This window comes from Suncus etruscus, chromosome 8, assembly GCF_024139225.1.
Source record: "Suncus etruscus isolate mSunEtr1 chromosome 8, mSunEtr1.pri.cur, whole genome shotgun sequence".
NCBI lineage: Eukaryota > Metazoa > Chordata > Mammalia > Eulipotyphla > Soricidae > Suncus > Suncus etruscus.
The window spans coordinates 23742626-23767303 of record NC_064855.1 but is presented as its reverse complement, the minus strand read 5'-3'; the positions used below and the strand labels follow the sequence as shown (position 1 = coordinate 23767303).

General features: G+C 41.3%; 1 protein-coding gene and 1 non-coding gene across 2 annotated transcripts in view; one reads left to right on the top strand and one right to left on the bottom strand.

Annotated features, from left to right (window-relative positions):
- The window catches only part of EXPH5 (exophilin 5), a 91827-nt gene that overhangs the window by 34751 nt on the left and 32398 nt on the right, over positions 1 to 24678 (bottom strand). Inside the window, exons 2-3 of the mRNA XM_049778656.1 lie at positions 5505 to 5665; positions 2847 to 3006 (exon numbers count right to left, since the gene is read on the bottom strand). Coding sequence (XP_049634613.1) covers positions 2847 to 3006; positions 5505 to 5665 — 321 coding nt within the window. The remainder of the gene's footprint in view (positions 1 to 2846; positions 3007 to 5504; positions 5666 to 24678) is intronic.
- On the top strand, positions 4744 to 4850 carry LOC126016866 (U6 spliceosomal RNA). Its single transcript, XR_007498552.1, has one exon. It is a non-coding gene; the product is annotated as a U6 spliceosomal RNA (small nuclear RNA).

The following is a 24678-nucleotide window of genomic DNA, read 5'->3' as shown; positions in this document are numbered from 1 at the left end:
ATCCTCTTAATGGCTTTGCTGTCTTGCTCAATGCACAGACTGTGACCAAGCTGCACCGGCCTGACTCCAGCAAGTAGAAACCTGTCTGTAGTTAGGTCCGGGGCCTGCATGAGTGTGCCTGCCTGGGGCCCTTTGTCAGTTCCTCCCAGAACCCTCCCAGGCAAGGAGGACCTCCTGAATCCTGGTTTGCATTCTGAAGTTGATTCTGAATTTCAATAGAGTTGCCAAAGAAAGTTAGATTCTACCTAAATGGAAAGAGCCCTTTGGGGTGTTAGACACACAACTACCACAGTGCAGCAATCTTCACAAACACCGCCCCCCCCCCCCCCCCCACCTAGGCTATCCCTTCAGACCCAGGATTTACAGCTAGGTATTTAGGTCACTTCTGTGCAAAAATCAAAAGGACTTACTTTAATATTTGATTTAATGAAATCTCCTATGAGTCAAACAAACAAAAAACAACCACACTGCCTTCATTATATTCTTTAGCAACTCAATATTTATTTCACTTACGTATTGAAAGAAAGATATATTTAAGGTTGTTAAAATCTTGAAACAGCAGGAAAAAAGCAACGTGTATACTTTTAAGTGACAGGATCTGCTTCCTTTCTGAATGCTAGATTCACCTGCTCCCATGCATTGAGTTAGAGGATTACAAGTTTCTTGTGTCTATAAGCGGTTGCCAAGCAGAACTTAACAAGAGTTCCCAGTTTTTCAATTTAGTCTACAACCTGAACACACTTATTTGAAGTGTTTCCTTATTCTCTTTCATTTTCTATGCAGTAACTTTTGGTATGCATTTGGAAACAACTTATTTAGTTAGAGGTTCCCCCAATTTTTCCTAGTTTATTAATGCTAGTTTGCTCAGCTTTATAAAACTCTAGGTTGTTTTTTTTTTTTTTTGGGGGGGGGTATCACACTTGGCGGTGCTCGGGTTACTCCTGGCTCTGCGCTCAGAAATAGCTCCTGGCTGGCTCTGGAAACCACGTGGGATCCCGGAATCAAACCTGGGTCTGTCCTGGGTCAGCCGTGTGTAAGGCAAATGCCTTACCAATGTGCTATTGCTCTGGCCTAAACTCTGCTTTAAAGAAAAATATCAGGGGGCCAGAGAGAGAGAGAAAGAGAGCAGGTAAGGTGTGACTTACCTAAATTCAATACTTGGCATTCCACCCGGTGCCCTAAGCACAGCCAGGAATAATTCTTGAGTGCAAAGACAAGAGTAACCCCTGAGCATTGCTAGGTGTGGCCCCAAACCCAAAATCAATACAAAGCAACGAAAGAGAAAATAACCCAAAAGCACATATTATATCACAAATCCTAACTATGTCACTCATTGGGAGCATATTTTTACTTCCCCTCAAATGATTCCTATAAAGAAAATAAACGTCTCCTCAATTTTAAGTTCCCTTGTGAACACACAACAGAATATCAGAACATTTTTTTTTACAATGAAAAAGCAACTCACCTATTTGAAGAGTGTTTCCTTGCAAGACTTTCTGGCTGGGAAAAAGCACGGCACAGAGCTACATTTTATTCAGTCTTTCATCATTTCATCAAAGACAAAGAACAGCCACAGGTCAAAGCCAGAAGCAAAACACCCCCCATCTTGGGTGGATGATTTTCTGCTCCCTAAATCCAGAAGCCTCATTCCTGGCCTACCAGCTAGCTGCCTCTTGCTTTGCAGCAGAATGCCCTCCAACACCTTGTATTTAGCCTGCAACACACTCTTAAGGGATTGGCAGCACCCAGGGAACACGTCACGGACCACGGCAACACCTTCAGAGGGTGGGAAGCTTTTCAACCAGGAAGACATGCCAAAAATATTTCGTTGTCAGCTCAATTGCATGTCAGGAGAGCGTTGCTGGTCTTATGCACAACAACCCTGCACAGAATGAGTCAGGTTGAACTGATTTGTACAGTTCCGGACTGGGAACTCTTTGGCGCCACGCCTCCATTGCTATAAAAGTGTCTACTCCCTCAAATTTAAGTGCTGGGTAACTGGATTTGAACAGTGATAGTAAGAACATCTTAGGGACAAACCTTATGTTTCCCATTGATAGTGAACCAGATCCAGTGGCTACAGTAGGCCATATTTTCCTTCTGGTTTTAATTTTGACTTTATAGAGTTAGTATTCTGCACCTGGATTAAGGTTCTTGCCTTGTATGTAACCCACCTCTTCTGATTGCCAGAACTGCATATGACTTATATTAACTTCTCTACCCTAAATTGACTTTTCTCTATTTTTTTCTTTTTATTTTACCTGCATTCTTTGGTAAATGCCTCCTTGTGACCAAAAAAGACACATATTCCCCAAGGGGAAAGTAATTGTGATATAAAAGCACATTTCCCCTCCTACCTTTTGCTTTGTTGTTTTTGAGCCATACCTGGCTGGGTAACTCCTGGTTCTGCACTCAAGAGTTACCCCTGGCAGGCTTGGAGACTATACAGGGTGACGCAGATTGAACCTGGATTGAGCCACAGATTGAACTACATGCAAAGCAAGTCCCCCTACCCGCTGCACTATCCCTCCAGACCCAAATGCACACTTTCTGAGTAAGAATCTTGGGCAGTAGCAAAATTGTCAACAATTATTTCCTAACCTTTAATTCATTTATAAACAATGCACTTCCTGGAATACAGGTTGGTTAGAAGCTAGATTTCAGGTGAACCTAGTTTGTGGTTTCATAAGAATGTTGTCCTTATGCAAATCCTGTCTCCTTTGTTACTATTTGAAGTGAAATGCTAAGAACAAACATCAAACATTCTCAACACAAAAGAAGTTTCTGGATTCTGGGATTAGATAACTAATGAGAAGTTAATTAGGTGATCTGAGAGTTTCACTCACCCTTTCTGTCCTGGCGACTGAAACTTCAGATCTTTTCTGAATTTTCTGAAGGAGAACAGCGAAGCAAGAGATGATTTAAAGCTCAGTCGAGAAGGAGCAGCAATGGAGTTTCTTTGATTAGGTGTGGTTTTAGATCTTGATGCTTGCAACTCCATAGGATCTAGAAAAACATCTAGTATAAATATTTGCATCATCAAAATATTTGCTAGTAAATATAAGGCTTGGTTCTTGTTTCTTTCTGTCAGGAAAGGCATGCCTCCATATGAAGACCTCCAGAGCTATGTAAGGGAAGCCCAGTGCCTCTGACTCTTGGAAGGAGAAGAAAATCATATGGTGGGTCTATTCTTCCCTCCCACTAGCTTTTGAAAACTGCTAACTTGTTTCATGATAAACCAAAACTGAAAGAAGGTGTCAATGATGCCTACAGTGCTTTAATTACCTTGTTTTTCAGAAAGCTCCATTTTAGTCCATTCAGACAGGGTGCTAAATATGATTAAGACCAGGGTGCTTAATAACTTTTTTGTATCAAAGAAAATAAGGGAAAAGGAAAGTAAGTCATTAAGAGTATTCCTTACTCCCTACTGTGGTCTGGAGAGAGCTCGACGAGCAAAGCTGTGCTCGGTTCCAGCACTGCATGGTGAATTAATAAGTATTGGAAGAATTTAAGATAAGGGGAAAGTCACCATGCTATGTATGAAGTTACTCAAAAATCTGAACTCAGTCACCTTAGAAATATTTGTTATTATGAAAACTGCAAAGCAGTGTCTATATATGTTAAGATATATTTACATGTTTACTGATGTAACTATTATTAACATAAGAAAAAATAATCCAAGTCTAGTAGTAGAGAATACTTTATATTTTTGTAGCATTTTATAATTTCTAATATGCTTTCTTATTCTCACAATTACAGTCTGTAAAAGCGGGCTTTATTATCATCATTCCAGGTTTGCTTTTTAAATACCCATGTCTCAGATGAATATGAGGCTATTATACTGAGTGAAATGAGTCAGAGGGAGAAGGATAGACATAGTAATAATCTCACTCATTTATGGGATATAAGAAAAATAAAAGTATGGCAATAATATCCAGAGATAATAGAGATGAGGGCCAGGAGGACCAGTAGATGGTAGGAAGCTGGCCACAAATACTAGAGTAGTGTAATTAGGGTAGAAAAGGGACCACTATAATGATGATAGTTGGAACTGATCGCTCTGGACAATAACTGGGTGGTGAATGGTGATACGGTGATATGCATGGTATCTCATCATTAACAATAATGCAATCCACAGTATCTAAAGGGAAATAAAGGATGAGAGAGAGAGAGAGAGAGAGAGAGAGAGAGAGAGAGAGAGAGCGAGCATGTAGTGAGAGAGGAGTTAAATGCCTGCCCCAAAGGCAGGCAGGATGGGATGGGAAGGTGAGTGGGAAACTGGGGACATAGATGGCAGGAAATGTTCCCGGGTTAAGGCTGGTTTATATTGTAAGGCTGAAAAGCAATCTTAAACAATTTTGTAATTACAGTGTTTAAATTAAAGAAAAAATAGTTAAAAATGTAATCCCCCATGTCTGCTTCTTAACTACTCTTCCATTTTGCCTGATTTCAAAAAGGTACCCCAAAAGGGTCTAGATAGTACAGTGGGTAAGGTGCTTGCCTTGCAATGCGGCTGTCCTAGGTTTACTCCCCAGCATCCCATATGATCTCCAAGAATAGTCAGAGTGATTCCTGAGTGCAGAACCAGGAGCAAGCCCTGAGCACCACTGATATGACCCCCCAAAATATTATCACAAGTATGTAATAAAATTATTACAGTTATATAATAATGTATTCAGTTGACTGTTTTATTGTGTTTTGTTAAAATTTGTACCCTGTGATTGTTTTAAAAAAGAAAAAGGAGTGCTCGCTTCGGCAGCACATATACTAAAATTGGAACGATACAGAGAAGATTAGCATGGCCCCTGCGCAAGGATGACACGCAAATTCGTGAAGCGTTCCATATTTTTTTGTGTTAATTTTTTTCAATGAATATGTTTCTAGTGTCAAACATGGTAGAATAAAATTAATAAAAAAAAAAAAAAAGAAAAAGGAGTACTTCATAAATGTGTAGTGTACCTTGTAAAGGACCAGGCCAACAAACTATATCAGCCTATTTTTTTTTTGTTTTGTTTTGGTTTTTGGGTTACATCCATTGGTGCTCAGGGGTTACTCCTAGCTCTGTGCTCAGAAATTACTCCTGGCAGGCACAGGGGACCATATGGGATGCCGGGATTCAAACTATTGTTTGTCCTGTATCGGCTGCTTGCAAGACAAACACTCTACTGTTGTGCTATCTCTCTGGACCCAGTCTAATTTTATTTTATTTTGGTTTTTGGAACACATCTGGATGTACTCAGGACTTCCCTAGCTTTGAGCTCAGGGATACTCCTGACCATTGAAGTGCGAGTGGTCAAATGGTCATGAGTTGGCCATATGCAAGGCAAGCACACTACCCACTGTCCTATCTCTCCAACTCCTTGTATTGTTCTAATTTTGAAATGTGTGTTGCCTTACACTCAGGTTTCAAAAAACACACTTTGCTTTAAACTGGAGAAACCTTGAGACATTCTCTACAATTCTATGCCATCAGAAAATGAATCAGAATGCAAAATTTTTCTCACCATTTTCTGCCATGCCTTTTCTGAGCCTGTATGTAAGTGGCAGTTTTAACATTTGGCTAACATCTGCTTCATTGCAAAACTTTTTTCTTTGAATTTCTTCAAACCATTCTCCAGTCACTCCTTGGAGCCATCTGATGTCCCTCTTTGTCTTCTGGAGTTTGCTGAAATATAACAAAAATATCAATTTCTCATATTCAACGCATACTCCACTGATGGGTTCTACCTTTTCCTAGAGATGTCCATACAATAACCACATTTTGGGGAAATCAGCTCTACATAGAATCTCCTCTGTACCACTGAGAATGCATTTTAGCTATCTTCCTCCAAATACCATAATCAATTAAAAATTTTTGCTAGTAGTTAAACTATTCATCAAGTCAACGAGGAAACCTCTTGTGATCATCATGGTAACACTACAGACCTAATGGTGCAAATGAATAATAGATACTGTCATAACATGGAGTAAACCAGAATATTCTGGTTCTGATCACTCGTTCGTTCATTCATTGATAAAATTTTTTTTGAACTATGTCCATGTGCCAGGCCCACTGTAGAAAATGGAAAACCAAGAATGAATAAAACTTAATTGTATTCTTTATATTTGCCCAACCCATTCAATGATCAGGGATGTAAGTTTACATTAAATTTTAAATGTATAGTCATGACATCCTATTGGAGGCAGGTTGTTTCAGGTGCCCAGGGGCTACTCCTAGTTGTGTTTTTAGGGATTGTTTAGACAATATTTGGTGCCAGGGATAGAATTGGGATTGGCCAATAACAAAGCAAACATCTTAACTATGCCCTGTACTGTCTCTCCAGTCTGACAATGGAATTCTTTTCTTTTGTTCCTGGCTCTGTACTCAGGAATCAATCCTGGAGGAGCTCAGCAGCTACATACAAGGCAAGAATTCTTCCCACTATACTATCATCTCTTCAGCATAAACAGAACATCAAATTCTTTAATCAGAAAAGCCCATAAAGAAACAAACACCTGGCTGCTGCTAAGTAGGTGAGTGTGATTTGAAATGGAAGGAAAGTCACTCAAGGGGAGATAAGAATCTGCCCCCCAACTTCAAGATTTTAGATGTGAAATCTCTTCATTACTTTCACCCTTCTTTCCTAATTACTCTTTTTTAAGTTGTTGTGCTGTTGTTGATTGACCATACCTGGCCATGCCCAAGGTTACTCTGGGCTTGGTGCTCAGAAATCACTTCTGGTGGTATTTGGGGGACCAGGCAGTGCCTGATGCAAAGCATATTCTCAGATTGTCGCACTACCAGGGGTCTCAAACTCAATTTACCTGAGGGCCGCAGGAGGCAAAGTCGGGGTGATCCATGAGTGCAAAGTCAGAAGTAAGCCTTGAACATTGGGGGCTGTGACCCAAACAACTAAAACAAAACAAAACAAAAAAGGTTCCTCTAGGGCAGGGCCACAAAATGTTGTACAAAGGGCTGGAAATAACCTGCGGGCCACGAGTTTGAGACCCCTGCCGGAGTCTAGTCCTTCCTTTTTTTTGTTATGAAGTCCCATTTATTTGAAAAAAATGTTAAAGTCTTTTTTTTAATCTTCTTTTAAAATTTTTGTTTGTTTGTTTGTTTTTTGGGTCACACCTGTCAGCGCTCAGGGGTTACTCCTGGCTCTATGCTCAGAAATCGCTCCTGGCAGGCTCAGGGGACCATATGGGATGCCAGGATTCGAACCACCGACCTTCTGCATGAAGGTAAATGCCTTACCTCCATGCTATCTCTCCGGTCCCTCTTTTTAAAATTTTATTGAAACTATTGTGGTTTACAGTGTTCTTCATAGTTGGGCATCAGACATACAATGAATCAGGGCCAATCCCACCACCAGTGTCGACCTCCCTCCACCATGTTCCCAGAATGTAACCCAAAGACCATCCTCTGCCCCCCAGATAGTCCTTTCTTAAATAAAAATGCTGCTCTAACTCCCTAATAAAATGATCAGAAGTTTATGATTTGATGTTATTTGTTTGTTTTATTGTTGTTGTTTTAGTTTTTAAGTCTTATCTACTCATATTTGGGGTTATTCTTGGCTCAGTGCTAAGGAATTATTCCTGGTGGTGCTCATGGGACCATATGGTGTCAGGAATCTAATGTGGTATTTCATCCAGCCTTTTGAGACATCTTCTCAGTCCTGTGATATTTTTTGAAAAGATTACTTAGCTCTATTTCAGGAGGCCCCTAGAACTATTTAGAAATGAGAGGTACATACAGAGGGAGATGGCCCTGGATGAGGAGGATGGCAGAAACCGTGGTGCCAAATCTCATAAAGCGGTCAGTTTGACAGAGCCCAAAGTCAGGCTGGTCGGGCAGGTCTGTGCCTGGGAGAACCTGCTGTTTGGGAAAGAATTTCACTTGACACTACCGTGGTTGACCCTGAAACCTCACGAGTGGCAAGATTTTGTGTGATTCAGAAGGCATTGAGGGAGAAAGCTGTAAAAGGCAAATATGGTCAAAGGCAATGAAATGAGATGTTTCTAACTTGAGTTCTTGCTTGGGGCCATGATACTGTCATTTTATACAATCACTGGGAAGGAAGCCACAGGCCACCCTGCCCGGACTTGCATTCTGAAAGCATTAGACAGCCATCATCACTTTGCCAGGCATATTCCTCTGCTTTTACTCCTTATGATACCCTCACACCTCTCTTCCCCACCAGTTGACTATGAACACACAAGTAGCTGCTTCTGACCCATTCTCTTAACTCCTAGCCCATTAGCACAATTATCTCCAAAGAAAACTATGCAAGTCTCCTGTACTCTGGAGCACTGGTAAGATCCAGGGTTGTCGTTGTAGCCTTCGATGCATTTGAGATGCTTCTTGTTTATTCTCTTAAGGGGCCTACAGGGGTGCTGAATATATTTTTTCTGAAAATGGGGCAGCAACTAAATAAGTTTGGGAACCTCTGCTTAGCCTCTCCCTTATTACTACCTTGTGTTTGCACACAAACTCCACTCCCTTGAAGCCCACCCAAATGAAGAGACTCCAACATTCAGTATCACCCCACCTCCCTTTCTCAACACATCCATTTGCTTTCAGAATTTGGTAAAGCTGCCTGCCTTGGAAGCATGTCAATAAACATAACTTTTCTTCCCCAAAATAGTTAGAGAAGAGGTGCCATCAATTATCTTCAGATAATGGCACTTCCCAAAATGTTACCGCCAGAATGCATTGTATGCCCACTCCGCATCCCATTATTGCTGCTCATTTTTTTCATAAAAATATAAAAATTTTAAAAAATATTTTAATATAAAATATTTATTTCAATACCATGATTACAAGCATGCTTGTAGTTGGGTTTCAGTCATAAACAGAACATCACACTTTACCAGTGCAACATCCCCTTCCAGCCTTTGGCCAAAGAAGTCAGAAATCAGAAATTCTGGGGCCGGAGAGATAGCATAGCGGTAGGGTGTTTGCCTTGCATGCAGCCAACCCAGAACAGATGACGGTTTGAATCCTGGCATCCCATGTGGTCCCCCAAGCCTGCCAAGGGTGATTTCTGAATATAGAGCCAGGAGTAACCCCTGAGCTCTGCCAGGTGTGACTCAAAAACCAAATAAATAAATAAATAAATAAATAAATGTTCACAGGCTTCAAAACCTTAAAAATAAAACCAGAAGTTCTAAGCAAATCCCCACAGGAGTCTGAATTCCACTCCATGAAACAGCTGTTTGGGGACAAAAAAAGAAAAATCACTCCTCAATATTTGTTCATATGGCTGAACTTTATGGAGCTACTAAAACAACCAGGCAGGCAATGCAGGCTCCAGGGAAGTTGTAGGGCCTAAGGGTGAGGCAGGAAAACCAGCATAGCCTGAGGGATGAGGCACTTGGACAAATAGAAAATCACCTGGTTTCTCAAAGTCATGAAGGTTTCCTTCCTATTTTTAGCTTTTAAACCATGTTATTTTTGTAAGCACAACAGGTAGGTCTATTTTTTTCTTTTTGTTAAGTGATGACTTCAGAAAAATTTTATTATCTTTCCAATTTTAATTTTTCTTGGACTTAGAGAGTCACACTTTTGCAATCCTAAATCAATTACTGCTGCCCTGCTGGGAGCCAATGGCCACTAAGCTCTGGCTTAGGATAATGTCAGAAAAAAAGTGATGATGGGGCTGGAGAGATAGCATGGAGGTAAGGCATTTGCCATGCATGCAGAAGGTCAGTGGTTCAAATCCCGGCATCCCATATGGTTCCCCGAGCCTGCCAGGAGCCATTTCTGAGCGTAGAGCCAGGAGTAACCCCTGAGAGCTGTCAGGTGTGACCCCAAAATACAAACAAACAAACAAAAAAAGTGATGAGTCTGCATGTGTGCTAATATTTGTCTCCCTAAAAGAATGAAAAATAAAATCCAGAGGGCAGTAATACATACAAATATAAGAAAGGGCAAGGTTTTGTAGAGGTGACCTTTAAAGCAAAAACATTTAATAGATGATTCTGGTATTGTTTTCAAGTTAATTTTCAAGTCAGGATCCAGAAAATCCGCAGGAAAGGTGGAGAGAAGTAATGTTATATTTACCTACTACCAAGAAAGTAGCATGGAGAGCTCTGGCCTTCCCTTCCCAGGCAGGCAGATGAAAAAAGAGCACAACGAATACTCTCTGGGTATACTGGTTACTCTCCTCCTTAATCTTCTACACTCAAATGCCTGAATATATGTGTATATACTTGTGTATATGTGTAGACAAGAAGGGTTTTGAGTCACACCCGGTGGTGTTCAGGAGCTACTTCTGACTGTATGCTCAGGAGTCATTTCTGCAGTTTGCTCAGGGGACTGTATGCAGTGCCAACAATCAAAGCAGGCTGCTTTTGAGGTAAGTGCTTTACCCTCTGCACTATCTCTGAAGACCCCAAATGATACATTTATATTGTATATTTATAATAACCAATGAGGGATCAGCTCTACAAAATACACAACAGTCATGACATATATGTTTTAGGTTCATTTACAGAGTTAAAAATGAAAATATTGGGGATGGGACTCAAGGGATTGAGCAAGTTATATAAGGAGTCCTGAGTTTTAGTTTCAAACACACTTGTTCTGTCCCCAGTCCCCTGTGCATGGCCTTAATGGCCCAAGAGCACCCAAGGCCTGAGTGCCTTGGACCCAAATATTACTAAGAACTCTCCCCACCCTACCCATAAAAATACTACTACAAGTACAAATATATCAAATAAAGTCAATATTAGAGAGAAAAAAAATCTGAACTCAGGTTTTGTGATGTGTGACATTTATGATGATGACATTTTTTATTTTTGGCAAGGATGGGGCACACCTGGCTTTGCTCAGGGCTTCCTGACTTTGTGCTCAGGAATCACTCCTAGAAGAGGCCCAGGGGTATATGGTTCCAGGAATTGGACCTGGGTTGGCTGTGTCCAAAGTAAGTGCCTTCCCCACTGTACTTTCCCACTAACCCCAATGAGGATACTTTAAGTCTTGCCTAATTTCACCTAGTTTCTAGAGTTGATTTTTTAGTCAGGTTCTCCACCAACCCTCACTGGCTCTTTTGTTTTTCTGTTGCTTTGTTATAGATCCAGCCTGTATTTAGCACCTTCAGTGTTCCCATGTCCCTGAGAAGGGTCTCGTGGTGAGACAGGACATACCTCTAGGTAAATTCTAAATATACAGCTTGTTTGCTTCATTAGATCAACTTGACTCAACACATATTGAGGGACTGTTGTCTATACTTGTCATTTGTTCTACCCCCAGGCCAATTAACTTGACTCAATTAATCAGGTCTTTTCTTGCTGGTTGGTTGTCCTAGCCCTTTTCCAAGACTCTTTCTCATTAGTGACAATTGCAGTGTGATTGCTGCCTTAGACCCTATTCCTGTACACTGTGTACAAGGTCCTCCTGAATTATACGTATTTTCCTTTATTTCCATCCCAAGCAATGAATCCTCTCTCATGCTTTTCTTGGTCTTCTCCCACTATGGCCTGCCTGGACCTTGCTGCTTCCTCACCTCCATTTGCTTGCCTTTATCCGTTCCCTCCTCCCATCCAAAAAAAAAAAAATAAAAAACACAGTAAAAGATCCACTATTCCTGTCTCAGATTTAAATCATTGAGAAAATATTTTTGAGTATTTTTTTCAATTTAAATACTATGGTTACAAGTTTGTTCATTCTACAGTTTTTTTCCACAGATAAAGTTGTTCATAATTAAATTACAGTCATATAACATATAAAAACTTTCAACAGTAAACATTTCCACCATCAATGTCAGTAGTTTCCCTCTCACCCTCCCTGATGCCCTTCCACCTACCCTCCCCTGCCTGCCTCTGGGGAAAGCATTTTAGTTCACTCATCCTCTCTCTCTCTCTCTCTCTCTCTCTCTCTCTCTCTCTCTCTCTCTCCCCCTATGGTTTGCACTACTAACAATGAAAGGATGACAAGCATGTCCCTTTCATAGTATACTCTGCTCTAACTTCACTCTCTGCTCTTTGTGGCAAACTTCCTACAATGCACTGGTCCTCCTAATCTTCATCTCTATTGTTTCTGGATATCAACCCCACACTTTTATTTTCCTAATATCTCACTGATGAGTAAGATAGTCCTCCTTGAAGACACCATTAGTCTAAATGTCATGGAGTGTTTTGCCTATATTTTCCTCTATGTACCTTATGGTTTTAGTCTGACAGCAAGGTCTTTAGCAATTTTTATTTTAACTTTGTGATGGTGTTTGATGGATGTCTGAGTTTGGTTTTTTGCATGTGGCAGACCATATTCCCAACACCACTTGTTGAAGATGCTTTCCTTGCTTCATATTGCATTTCTTATCCCTTTATCAAAGATTACTTGTTTGTATATGTTAAGGTCAGTCTCAAAAACCCGAGTCTATTCCATTGATCTGTCTTTATTACAATACCATGCTGTTTTTATGACTATTACTTTATAATACAATTTAAAGTTCTGATTATTTGTGTATTCATACTTATTTGTTTCCAGGAATCACTTTATTTCCTCTTTGATTTTATCTCTAAGCCACTGAGCTGTTTAACTTCCAGGTGTGAATATTCTTTCTCTGTGTCTATTTGTAATTCATACCTAATATCAGTGCTTAATAATCTGAGAAGATACTTGAATCAATTTCTATCCTCTTAATTTTATGTAGGTATGTTTTGTGGCCCAGCATGTCCTATGTGCATTGGAGAAGAATGTGTACTCAACTTTTTGGGAATGGAGAGCCATATACATACATACACACACACCACACACACACACACACACACACACACACACACACAAATTCACCTAAGCCACTTTTTTTCCATTTCTTCCTTCAGAGCTAGTATATCCTTGTTGTGTGTTAGCCTGGTTGAGCTATCAAGGGGTGATAGGGTAGTGTTGATGTCTCCCACTATTATTGCATTGCTATTGATGTCATTATTCAAATCTATCAGCAATTATATCAGTAAAATTTAAATATTTCACTGGGCCTTCATGGGGTGCATATATGTTTAGGAATGTGATTTCTTTCTGTTGTACCATCTTTATCTATATCTTTTTTAAACTTAAAGTCTGTGTTGTCTGATATTATTATAACAACCCCAGTCTTTTAAAGAGAGTCATTTTCTTGACTGTAAATCATTGAGAAATTTTACAAAATAAAAAATATCTTGAGATAGAGAGAACGTATAAAGTGCTTGTCTTATATATATGTGGCTGACCCTAGATCAATTTCAAGCATCCTATGGTCCCTTGATCATCTCTGGATACATCTTGGAACCTTTGAGCACCTCCAAGTTGGTCCTTGTAGCCTCAGACTGGAGCAGCCCCATTTCTTCAGGCTCTTGGTTTAGTCATGGGTCCAGTGGGTTGAAAAGTGCTGGGAGGGGCGCTAGGGCTTCCTGAACACTGCTTGGGAGTACTTCTTCCCCCAACAACATAGGTATCCATCTCCCTGTCCTTCAGATGAAACAACAGCAATGATAAATAATTATGGTGGATACTATGGAGAAATTTTGCCTTCATTATTGCCAAGGGTTATAAGGCTGGGGTCAGAAAGTGACTCAGCAATAGAACACTTGTATTGCACTAGTGAAACCCTGTGTTCCTTCCCAGAACCATCCAAAATAGAAATTAAAGGGGCCAGAGAGATAGCACAGCAGTAGGGTGTTTGCTTTGCATGTGGCCATCCCAGGATGGATGTTGGTTTGATTCCTGACATCACATATGATCCCTGAGCTTGTCAGGAGCTATTTCTGAGCACAGAGCCAGGAGTAACCCCTGAGCGTTTCTGGATATGGCCCAAATCCCCCCCCCCAAAAAAAAACCTTAAAAAATAAAAACACTAAAGCATAAAATATAAATTAAAAAAGTGAATCCTCCCTGATGTAGAGGAGTTAGATGTGGTGAACTTGGCGCTGACTAGAAAGGTCCACCTTGCTGAAAAACTCCATCCTTCTCATCAGTCATCTCCCACAGCCCTTAGGTGTTAGCTATGAGATTGAAAGTTAGAGAAACTTTGATCCATTAAAATAGATGGTAATGATCATTCAAAGGTGATTGCAGAGAGAGCAGGCAGACTCACGTGTCTTCTAAGTCAGAAAACAATAGTAGTATAGCTGGTATTTTCTTGCTAGAAAAAAATATCCCAGCATTTACTTTTTTGTTTTTTTGGGGGTGGCCACACCCAGCAGTGCTGATCAAGCTTTACACCTGGCTCTGTGTTCAGAATACACTCCTGGCAGAGGGACCATATCAGATACCAGGCACTGAACTCAAATTGGCTGCCTGCAAGGCAAAAGCCCTTCTCACTGTGCTATGGCTCCAGCCCCCGCCCCCTCCCAATATTTACTTTGTAAAAATTCCCCTGATAGCAGTAGTTTGTCTTGCTGGTGTCATCAGGTCCTCAATTTTGTTTTTTAAATATTTTTGTTTTTCTTTTCTCCCTTTTTAACTTCCAACTCTTTTTTATTTAAACCATGCTCGGGGCTTACTTCTGATTTTATTCTCAGGGATCACTCCTGACTGTGTTCAGGGGACCATATGGGATGCTGGGGGTGAAACCCAAGTCAGACGCATGTGAGGCACAGGGCAAATGTCCTACTCGTTGTACTATCCCTCCACATCCTTCTCCTCCCCCATTTACTTAATGTTTTATTTTGTTCTTGGGCCACACTGAGTAGTACTGGGAACTACTCCCAGCTCTGTGTTGCAGGTGGGGGCAAGAAAAGTTCCTGGCAAGAAAAGCTCCTGGCAAGTCACCTTTTCCCCCTCTGCTTTTCTTTCTTTCCTGGCTCCTGTACACAGATTTTTTTCCTGTCACAGCTGATCTCTCCCTCATGACCTAACTTCTTGGCAGCCAGTCCTTTATTCAGAACCTCCTGCCACCAGACCCCATTCCTCTCACTACTACAGCTTTAGTTACCCAAAAAACCAGCACAATAAATCCTATAAAAGTGGGCCTATTTCCGAATCATACGTGATCAAAACAACACTTGGAGCTTCCTCCCATGCAGGAATCCCAACACGTTTTTGTTTTCTATTGCCCAGCAACCACCACCACACACAGCAGGGCTGGACCAGCATGCACCAGACAGGAACTGGAGCCCAACCCCAGGCAGGCTGGATCATTCTAAGCAAAACCCTGAAACTCAGGGTACTTACCAGCAGTTCAAGAAAGTGCTGATCTTTCCTTTTCAAGCAGATATTGGTTTCTTACTGCTTTTCCACTAGAGAAAACGCGAGGACAACTACTCTAAGATCCTAGCCAGGAAGACACAACAGAGCAGTGGCTGCCCAAGTATTTCTATGGCTCAGGCCTCTCCTCTTCCTGTTGCTCTTCTGAGAATAATGGCTTTGGTGAGCCTTTGCCCCTGATATCAGAGCCCATTGTTTAGCTCAGGGAGGGACAGGAATTAGAAAAGCAAGCAGGTGTATTGAAAAACTTGTTCTCTTGGCATTCTGAACTGAAACAGTGGAGGGAAGCCTAGGGGCAGGGAAGCTCAAATGAGGAAAAGTGAGCAAGGCAAACAAGGACAATAATAAAAGCAGCACACATTTTAGAGTGGAGAAAAATACTGGCATCAGGGACTGAAAAGTGGCTTGGGAGGGCTGTGTCTTGCATGCACTTGATCCTCTGGTGTTGTGAACCCCCCACCCCCTCCTGCCACAAAACTGATGATAACCCCATCCCCTAGTGGTGGCAGTTGAATTAAACCAAGTCAAACTCAATTTAAATATACAATTAGCTGAAAAATTACCTTTTCTATATTTCCTAATTTCTAAATTATCCTAATTTTCTAACCTTCCTTATGTTCAGTTCAGTGTCATACAAAGTGACAACACAAGGAAACAAAAAGAGCCTACTAATAAAGATGTGGGATTTTCTAATTGGTTTTGAACTCACCTCTCATTAACTAAAAAAGTCCTACCCTAATCAAAGGTCACACCAAAGATGAGATGCCAATTCCTCCAGCCTGAACAGGGCTTCACTGTCTCTCTAGGTTTCTCTTATCTCTTTTTTTTTTTTTTTTTTTTTTGGTTTTTGGGCCACACCCGTTTGATGCTCAGGGGTTACTCCTGGCTAAGTGCTCAGAAATTGCCCCTGGCTTGGGGGGACCATATGGGACGCCGGGGGATCGAACCGCGGTCCGTTCCTTGGCTAGCGCTTACAAGGCAGAGACCTTATCTCTAGCGCCACCTTCCCGGCCCCTCTTATCTCTTTCTTAACCCATTTACATTTTTCACCTGACCCACCTGGGACAGCAGCCAGTGTCACTTCTGTGCTCACTAAATTTATATTCAGTCATTGGTCACAAACCTGTTTGGCAATCGCAGCAGGTTGCCAGTTTCTAAGGGACTGGTTCCTTGCCTCACTAGTATTGGTATCCCCCGGCACCTTCACTGACTCATGGTCAATCAATGTGTGTTTGCTCAACTTTGCAGCTTCATGAGTGAGTTCTTAAGATTTTTCAAAGAATTTGGGCCAGACTGGGAAGTGCTCAGTGGCCATTCCTGGAGGTATGGGGGGGGGGGGGGGAGCGACCCTATGTAGCACTAGGGAATCAAACCAGGATCAACTGCATGAAAGGCAGATGCAGTGGTTTCTGCTCTGTCACCTGACCCTCATGAGTCAGTTCTATGGATGGAGTCCATCATGGTCGAACAACCCCATGAGTACTGGGCTGTCATGAGAGGTATGTCTGGTGTATGGATAGAAATGCCAAGTGTAAAGAAGTGGCTTTTTCAGACACAATACTTCAAAACTGGCCAAAGTTAACATTTACAGGGTTTTTACTTAAGTCTTGTGTGATTACATACACTAGCTAATTTAATCTTCTCAAGAATTCTACTATCAAAAAATGAATACCAGGGACCGGAGAGATAGCACAGTGGTAGGGTGTTTGCCAAGCATGCAGCCCACCCAGGAGGGACCAGGTTCTATTTCCCAGCATCCCATATGGTCCCTCAGGGGTGATTTCTGAGTACAGAACCAGGAGTAATCCCTGAGCACTGCCGGATATGGCCCCCAAACTAATCAATCAATAAAGTTTAAAACAAAACAAAATAAAAAGATGAATACCAGAGGATCTTGTTCATATAAAGGAAAAAAGAAATGGATTAGACAACGCCCAGTGCAAACGAACTCTGTTTTGTTTTGTTTTGTTTTTTGTTTGTTTTTAGGCCACACCCGGTGATGTTCAGGGGTTACTCCTGGCTGTGCGCTCAAAATCGCTCCTGGCTTGGGGGGCCATATGCGACGCCAGGGGATCAAACCGTGGTCCATCCTAGGCTAGTGCATGCAAGGCAGACACCTTATGCCCTGCCTACCGCTCCGGCCCCACAAACAAACTCTTAATTGGTTTTATTGTCAATAAAACTGGGAACGGAGGGGGGCAGCGGGGTGGGGCCATGGAATAATAGTGGAGGGGGCTCAAAATGCTAGTTGAGTGACTGGCATAGTAGCTAAGCAATTGCAAAACAATTGTGTTGTACACTGTGATGCCTCAATACAAAATTAATTTAAAAACTCTACTATCTCCTGGTCTATTTATAAGGAAATTAAAAGACTGAGTGGTTAAGGCCAGATCGCTAGTTTTGAAAATTGGTCATGCACTTCATTACCTGTGACTTAAATGCCCGTGTACCTCAAATCTACCAAGGAGGCAACAGAGTCAAGGAGAGATTTGGGAGCAATATGTGAGTAATACAAATAAGGTGAAGGGATCAGTGTGGAAACATAATAAAGATAACATGTTGATTGCACAATGACTACATAAGAAAGTAAGATTATAAAGAAAAGAAATACAGATAAGTCTCATATACCCATACCTGGCACAAATGCAGTGCTGAACTCTTGTCTTAATATAAATTAAAGAGTTCTAGAGTTGTTGTGAGGCCTTTCTGGGCTTAACCCGGCTCCCATAGTCCCTATAGTCTGGCAGGTCTGAAGGTTGCAGGGTGAGGGCGGAGAGATTCACGAGGCAGTCAGATGAAGTTTCAGGAGTCAGCCATCTTTATTTCACGGTCCCTACCACCATGTACACCTCCTCACATGGTCTCTATATTAAGCCTTTCCTAGCAGCTACTTCTCAGCTCCTTCTGGCTCTCTCGGCCTCTGTCTCCCTTTCAGTTGTTTTGTCCAGGCTTCCTAACTGGCTTCTAGGCTGACTAACTCCCTTTGGTGATGCTGTTCCTGCTGCTTCTTTGATGATGCTCAATTGCTAATGCTGAATCTGATGCTGAATCTCTGATGATGATGCCTCTCCTACACTTCTCTCTCTAACTCTCCTTCTTATCCCTCTTTCTCCCTCATGCATACTCCTCTACCTGCCCATTCCAGGTGTGGGCAGTTCTGATCATTCAGATGGGTTAAATAAGAAGTTGGGGGAGGGGATACCCACACTGAACATGTACTGCTGGGGAAAGGAGCAAGATGACTGAAGTTGATGGATTGAAAATGGGATGGTTGAACATTGGGTGTCAACTTCCCCAACACAGAAGAGGTAGGTTTTACCTTTCTCTAGAAACTTTTTCCTGGTCTCCTTGATCTTTCTTACTGTCAGTTTTATTCTCCACATGGCATGGTGTGAGAACGCTCACTTTTTTTTTTTTTAGCAGTGTTCAGGAGAAATTGGCTCTGAATCACTCCTTGTGGGCTCAGGGGGCTGTTTGTGATACCAGGGATCAAACCCAGTTGGTTGTTTTATACAAGAACCCTATATGTTGTATTATCTCTCTGCCTCCTGTGTTTAGTTTTTTTTATAATTTTAATTTTAATTATAGTGGCTTACATATTGTTCACAGTAATATTTTAGGTACATATTAAAGAGAATACTCACTTTTTTTTTCTTTTATTTTGGTTTTTGGGCCACACCCGGCAGTGCTTAGGGGTTACTCCTGGCTATCTGCTCAGAAATAGCTCCTGGCAGGCATGGGGGACCATATGGGACGCCGGGATTTGAACCAACCACCTTTGGTCCTGGATTGGCTGCTTACAAGGCAAATGCCGCTGTGTTATCTCTCCAGGAGAGGAATCCTCACTTTTTACACAGACATTCACAAGCACTTGCATGTCTTATTTAATTTAGGCAGGGAGAGCAGGGCCTGGAGTGGGGCTTGGTGGTAAAACACAAACCTGTCAAGTGGGAGGCCTGGCTCCATCCCAGGCACTTTCAATACTACCCCTGGCACTTACACAAATGTGATTTCGGAAATTGTTTGACTCACCCACTCTATCACCCAGCACCAAAACAGCAATGAAAGACAAAGAGAATTTGTAAGACTCTGGCATCTCTAGACTGCTGCTAGTGTTTGGTTGCCAGTTGGTTAAGTGGACTGCACATATTTTTATAAAAGGTCTAGAAAACTGAATGTTCTGAATACCAAAGTTAATTAAAACAAATGCATGTCATTATTCACTTAACTCTTGATTCCAGTCTAACTTCAGAAAGCCAACTTTTACTCACTGAATCAACTGACTTTAAAAAACGACTTTCTGTCTAACATAGTTCTGAAGCTTGGAATTCACCAGTGCACAAGAAGTAGCTGCTGCCTTCCTGCTGTTCCTAGTTGTATATGTGGAAGATCTCTACAGCCACCTCTTTGTCTCAAATCATCTTCGTGTTATCTCTGGATAGCTGCAAAAACCCTCACTTGTCACCCTGTTTTCCGCTAGCTTTCTATTCAAACAGGATCCTCTGGACTGTCAGAGTACGTTTGTAAACTGTGAGTTGGCGAGTACAGGTGTAGGGGGGTGGGGAGGAGGGAGATCTGGGAAATTGGTGGTGGGAATGTTGCACCGGTGAGGGGGGGTGCTCTTTACATGACTGTAATCATACAACTATAATCATGTTTGTAATCACGGTGTTTAAATAAAGATTAAAAAAAAAAAACAAAAAAAAAACTGTGAGTTGGGCCTGAGAAAGAGACTAGTGAGTAGGGTCCTTGCTTTACATGCAGCCAAGTTGGTTTCAATCTCTGGCATCACAAATGGTGCCCCCTGAACACCACCAGGAATGATTCCTCAGCACAGAACTAGGAGTAAGCCCTGAGCACTATAGTTATTACTCCCAAAAGCAAAAACAAAAAACAATTAAAACTAAATAATTAAAAAATAAAAATGATTAAATTATACAGGTCAGAGATGCAAGGCCTTGGGCTTGATTCCCAGCAGTACCATCCCTTTCATCCAACCACGGGCTGGATACAGTTGCCCCCCCGCTCCAGCAGCAAGTTGCATCCCTCATTCCTCTGCTCAATCGTCAGCACCAAGGTCTTCATGGCTCTTTAGCTCCTGGTTCTGCCTTTTCTAACTTTCTTACAAAGAGCCCTGACCTCTTTCTGTTCCTCAAATAGGCTGCATTTGTTATCATGATGTTGCTGCTCCCTTCACCTGGAACCCTCCTTGCTATTTTATCTCAGGGTTCTTTCTTGGTATCATTTAGGTCTAGATCAAATGTCAGATCCTTAGACCTAAATGCTTTTCTTCAACTCTTTAATCTCCCTAAATAAACCATCTTAGTCAACTTCCCTTTTATTTAACTAAACAGTGTCTCCTGAGTCCCACTAGAAAATAATCAACGATGACAAAGAGCTTGTGGTCCCTTTCTTCTGGAACGATTGCAGTTATCAAGGTGTGGCTTGTGTAGGAAACTCTTCTCTCTGTACCTGCACTTTTCCGTGTTTTCCATGTGTATACTTTGCACCAAGGAGTTAGGTTCCATGTACTGAGGATGCTCCGCTAGGTTTTAGGATTCTCAGCAAGTCTTTGCTACTGTTTGAAGGAGTATTGTCTTTATTCTGAAGGATGAGGTTAATGAGGATGCAGTGAAGGGATCTAGATTGAGCTCCTTCTAACTGCACCCAGATTTTAGTTTCTATTTCCTTTGCTCCCTCCAGAAAAGTGCAGCCTTTCCTTTTGTTCTCTCAGTCTTGGATGCCCAGGCTTTGCATGAATTCCATGATTACAGTGAGGCAAGTCTTACTCAAGGTTCAAACTGATAGTATCACTGTGGGAGAAGAAGGTAGTATTCAGTGATCTTGCTGCCTGTTCCCGGTGTCTGGGACCAAGCCAGCAGTTCACCAATGAGAAGAAGAAATAACGTGGTCTTTACTGGTTCTACCATAGCCAGTATGTTGAATGCATTTATGTAGTTCATTTCACCACTGCAATTTCATTGTGCTCATTTCACAGTATAAGACATGGAAGCCAAGACAAGTGAAAACTTTTTTTCTTTCAAAAAATTTCATCAGTTCCCTAAGCAGACTGCCCAACACTCTAAATACATACATAGTAAGCAATGACTGAATATCTGTTGCATAATAACACATATATAAAAGCCAATACCATTGCTTCCTATTTCTATTCCCTCCCTGCCTTTGTTGTGTCATAGGTGCTCGTTGGGAGAGTCTCACTCCTTTAGAGTGTGTGTGAGAGAGTGAATGTGTGTGTGTGTGTGTGTGTGTGTGTGTGTGTGTGTGTTAATCCCAGGTGGTAATCCAAGGTCCAGGATCACTCCAGGTGCTCTTCATCCAATCAGGCAGGCTGCATGCAGAATTCTTTGCAAAGGCCAAGGATGCTGTACTATACAGACCCCACTCTGTGCTGATTGGAAGCTATCTGAGGTCTCATCTAGCAATGTTTGAGGGGCCAGGAAATGCCAGGGATCAAACCAGAGCAAGTGAATGCCATACCCTACCCTTGTACTGTGGCCCAAGTCCAATTATTTGTTCTTTACTTCAGAATCTGAAGCCCTGATAAAAGTCCTAAAAGTATGAAATGCCATCACTGTAATGGTACTGCTTGCAAATTCTCACCAAGGTTAGTGGTGAAGATGCAAAACAAACAACACTGAGGTACCATCTCATGCCACAGAGACTAACACTTATCACAAAAAAACAAGAACAATCAGTGCTGGTGGAATGTGGGAGAAAAAAACTCTCATTCACTGCTGGTGGGAATGCCATCTAGTCCAGCCCTTATGGAAAACAATATGGAGATTCCTCAAAAAACTGGAAATTGAGTTCCCATATGATCCAGCTATATGACTTCTAGGAACACAAAAACACAATACACAAATGCCTTCTGCACACCTATATTCATTGCAGTGTTATTTACAATAGCCAGAATCTGAAAACAATCCAGATGCCCAACAACAGGTGAATGGCTAAAGAAACTGTAATACATATACACAATGGAATACTATGCAGCCATGCAGCCGTTAGGAAAAATGATTTTGTTAAGAATTTTTGCATCAAGTTCATTAGTAAGATTGTTTGTAGTTTTCTTTCTTGTTAGTATCTCTGTTAGCTTCATAGAAATTATTGGAAGGATTCCCTTCTTTTCAATATTTTGGAAGAGTAGTAACTCTTTTCTGAATGTTTGATAAAATTCACCTGTAAACCCATCTAGATGGTCCTGGACTTGTATTCTTGGGGAGATTCTTAGTTACTGTTTCAATTTTCTTACTTGTGATTGGCCTGTTTAGGCTTTCTAATTCCTCCTTATTCAGTTTTGGAAGATTATGTGTTTCCAGAAATGTGTCCATTTCTTCTAGGCTCTCTAGCTTAACAGACTACTGTTGTTCATAATAAGCTCTCTCATGATGTCTTGGATTCGGGGGAGGGGGGTTCTGTTGTAATTTCTCACCTTTCATTTCTGATCTATTTATCTTGACACAGTCTCAAATATCAGCCAACATATACATATAGATTTATTTTTGGACTCTCTTCTTTATTGATTTAACTATATGTCATAATGCTAGTGCCATTTTTATTGGGGGGGTCGAGACTTGATGCCAGGATGCAAATTAAGGAATTCCTTACCACTGAGCCATATTCCAGCCATGCTATTAACAATTTTATTTAATGTCGCTTTTTAGTACATGTTGAAATCAAGAAGTTTGTTGTGCTTTTTGGATATGACCCCAAAAGCACAGCAATAAAAGGAAAAGTGGAGAGTAACTAGATCAAACTAAAAAGTTCTCACAAGAGTGGAAAGATCATGAAGGAAAAGGCATCCTATAAACTAAAGAAGAAATGTCAAACTATATATTTAGGATATGAGGGCGATCTGGCTGCGACATCTGTCACCACATTGATCTCCAGAGTTAATTAAGCTGATCTGGCTGTTTAGATGGGTGACCCCTTCCTCCCTCATCACTCCATATGTGTCCCTCCCAAAGCTGCGCTCTCAGTCAAAGAGCATGGCCTTCCCCAAATAGAGATGGACTGTTTTTTGGTTGAGGGTATATGAATAGCTGTGCTCTACTGCTAGAACCTCCAAACTCTCAAAATATATACACATATATGTATACTATACTATTTATACATATATATGTACATATATATGACAAAGGGCTATATTTCCAAACAATATTAGGAATACCTACAACTTAATCACAATAAATTAGTTTAAAAGTAAACTAAAAACCTGAATAGCGATTTCTCCAAGCAGGACCAGTAGACCAGTAAGCACATAAAGAATTTAAAGTAAACTACTAAAGATCCAGAAACTCCACATCTGGGTTTGTACAAAAAAAATGATATGGGGATCCTGAAAGGCTATTAGAACTTCCATATTCACTGCAGCATTATTTACTTATCTAAGATGTAAAAATAATAAGTAGATGATTTGTTAATAAATATGGTATATACATACAATGAACATGAGTCAAACTTTAAAAGAAAATCTTGTCATATATGCTAATATAGATGGACATTGTTAATGACAATAGTCAGTTACAGAAGCACAAACACTACAAGACCCTACTTATATGATGTTTCTAAAGTACTCAAACTTATAGAAACAACAATAAGAACGGTGGTCATCAAGGATCATAAGAAGGAGAAAATGGGAAGTTGCTAAGTAAAAGGTGTAACATTTTAGTAATACAAACTGAGTATATAAGAGAGTGACTCTGTTCAGCACTGTTATTGATGGCAACATTGCTGGAAAATGTTAAGTGAGTAGAGTTCATGTTGACTATTTTTACTATGAACTATAATGGGTCCAGGATAGAGCTCAGAGTGCTGGTTGCATACACATGTGAGAATCCCAAGTTTAGCCCCAGCACTGCATGGCCATCCCTCTTTCCAGCACTTCTGGGTAGAGCCATGGAGGCTGCTGAGCACCATCAAGATCAACCCACCCTGACTTATGCCTGGGGACCACCATCTTTGTGGGGTTTGAGTCCCCTTACTCACATTGGGTCAGAAGACATTGGGTCACAGGGAGGAGGTTCTTTAGGAAAAGGGCCTTCAGCAGCACCACTGACAGCTTGGCAGATGCCCCCCCTGAAGTGGGCAAGAAGTCTCACAGCTGTCAGACTGGGAAAAAAAAATCTAAGTTTGATACCCTCTATCCACCAAGTCCAGAAGCTACTGGCACTGTAAGCATGCAGGAATCACTCATTTTTCCAGCTGTCCTTACTTCCAGGATTCTGGGAAAAAATTAGGGCTGGCATTTCATATAGAAGAGACTTGGAACACAGGAAAGACTTAGGAGGTCTAAGATTCCCTCAGTTTATCTACCCATTTATCTTAGCAGAAAGAGGCTGTGGGTGCATCACTGGGTTCCTGGGGATACAGAGAAGTTGACAGCAGGTGGTGGGCAGAGGGTGGGCATCAGCATATCTAGAAAGCTGAAGAAGAACAGAACCTGGCCATGGAGACATCTCAGAAAAGTCCACAGGAGTAGAAAACAG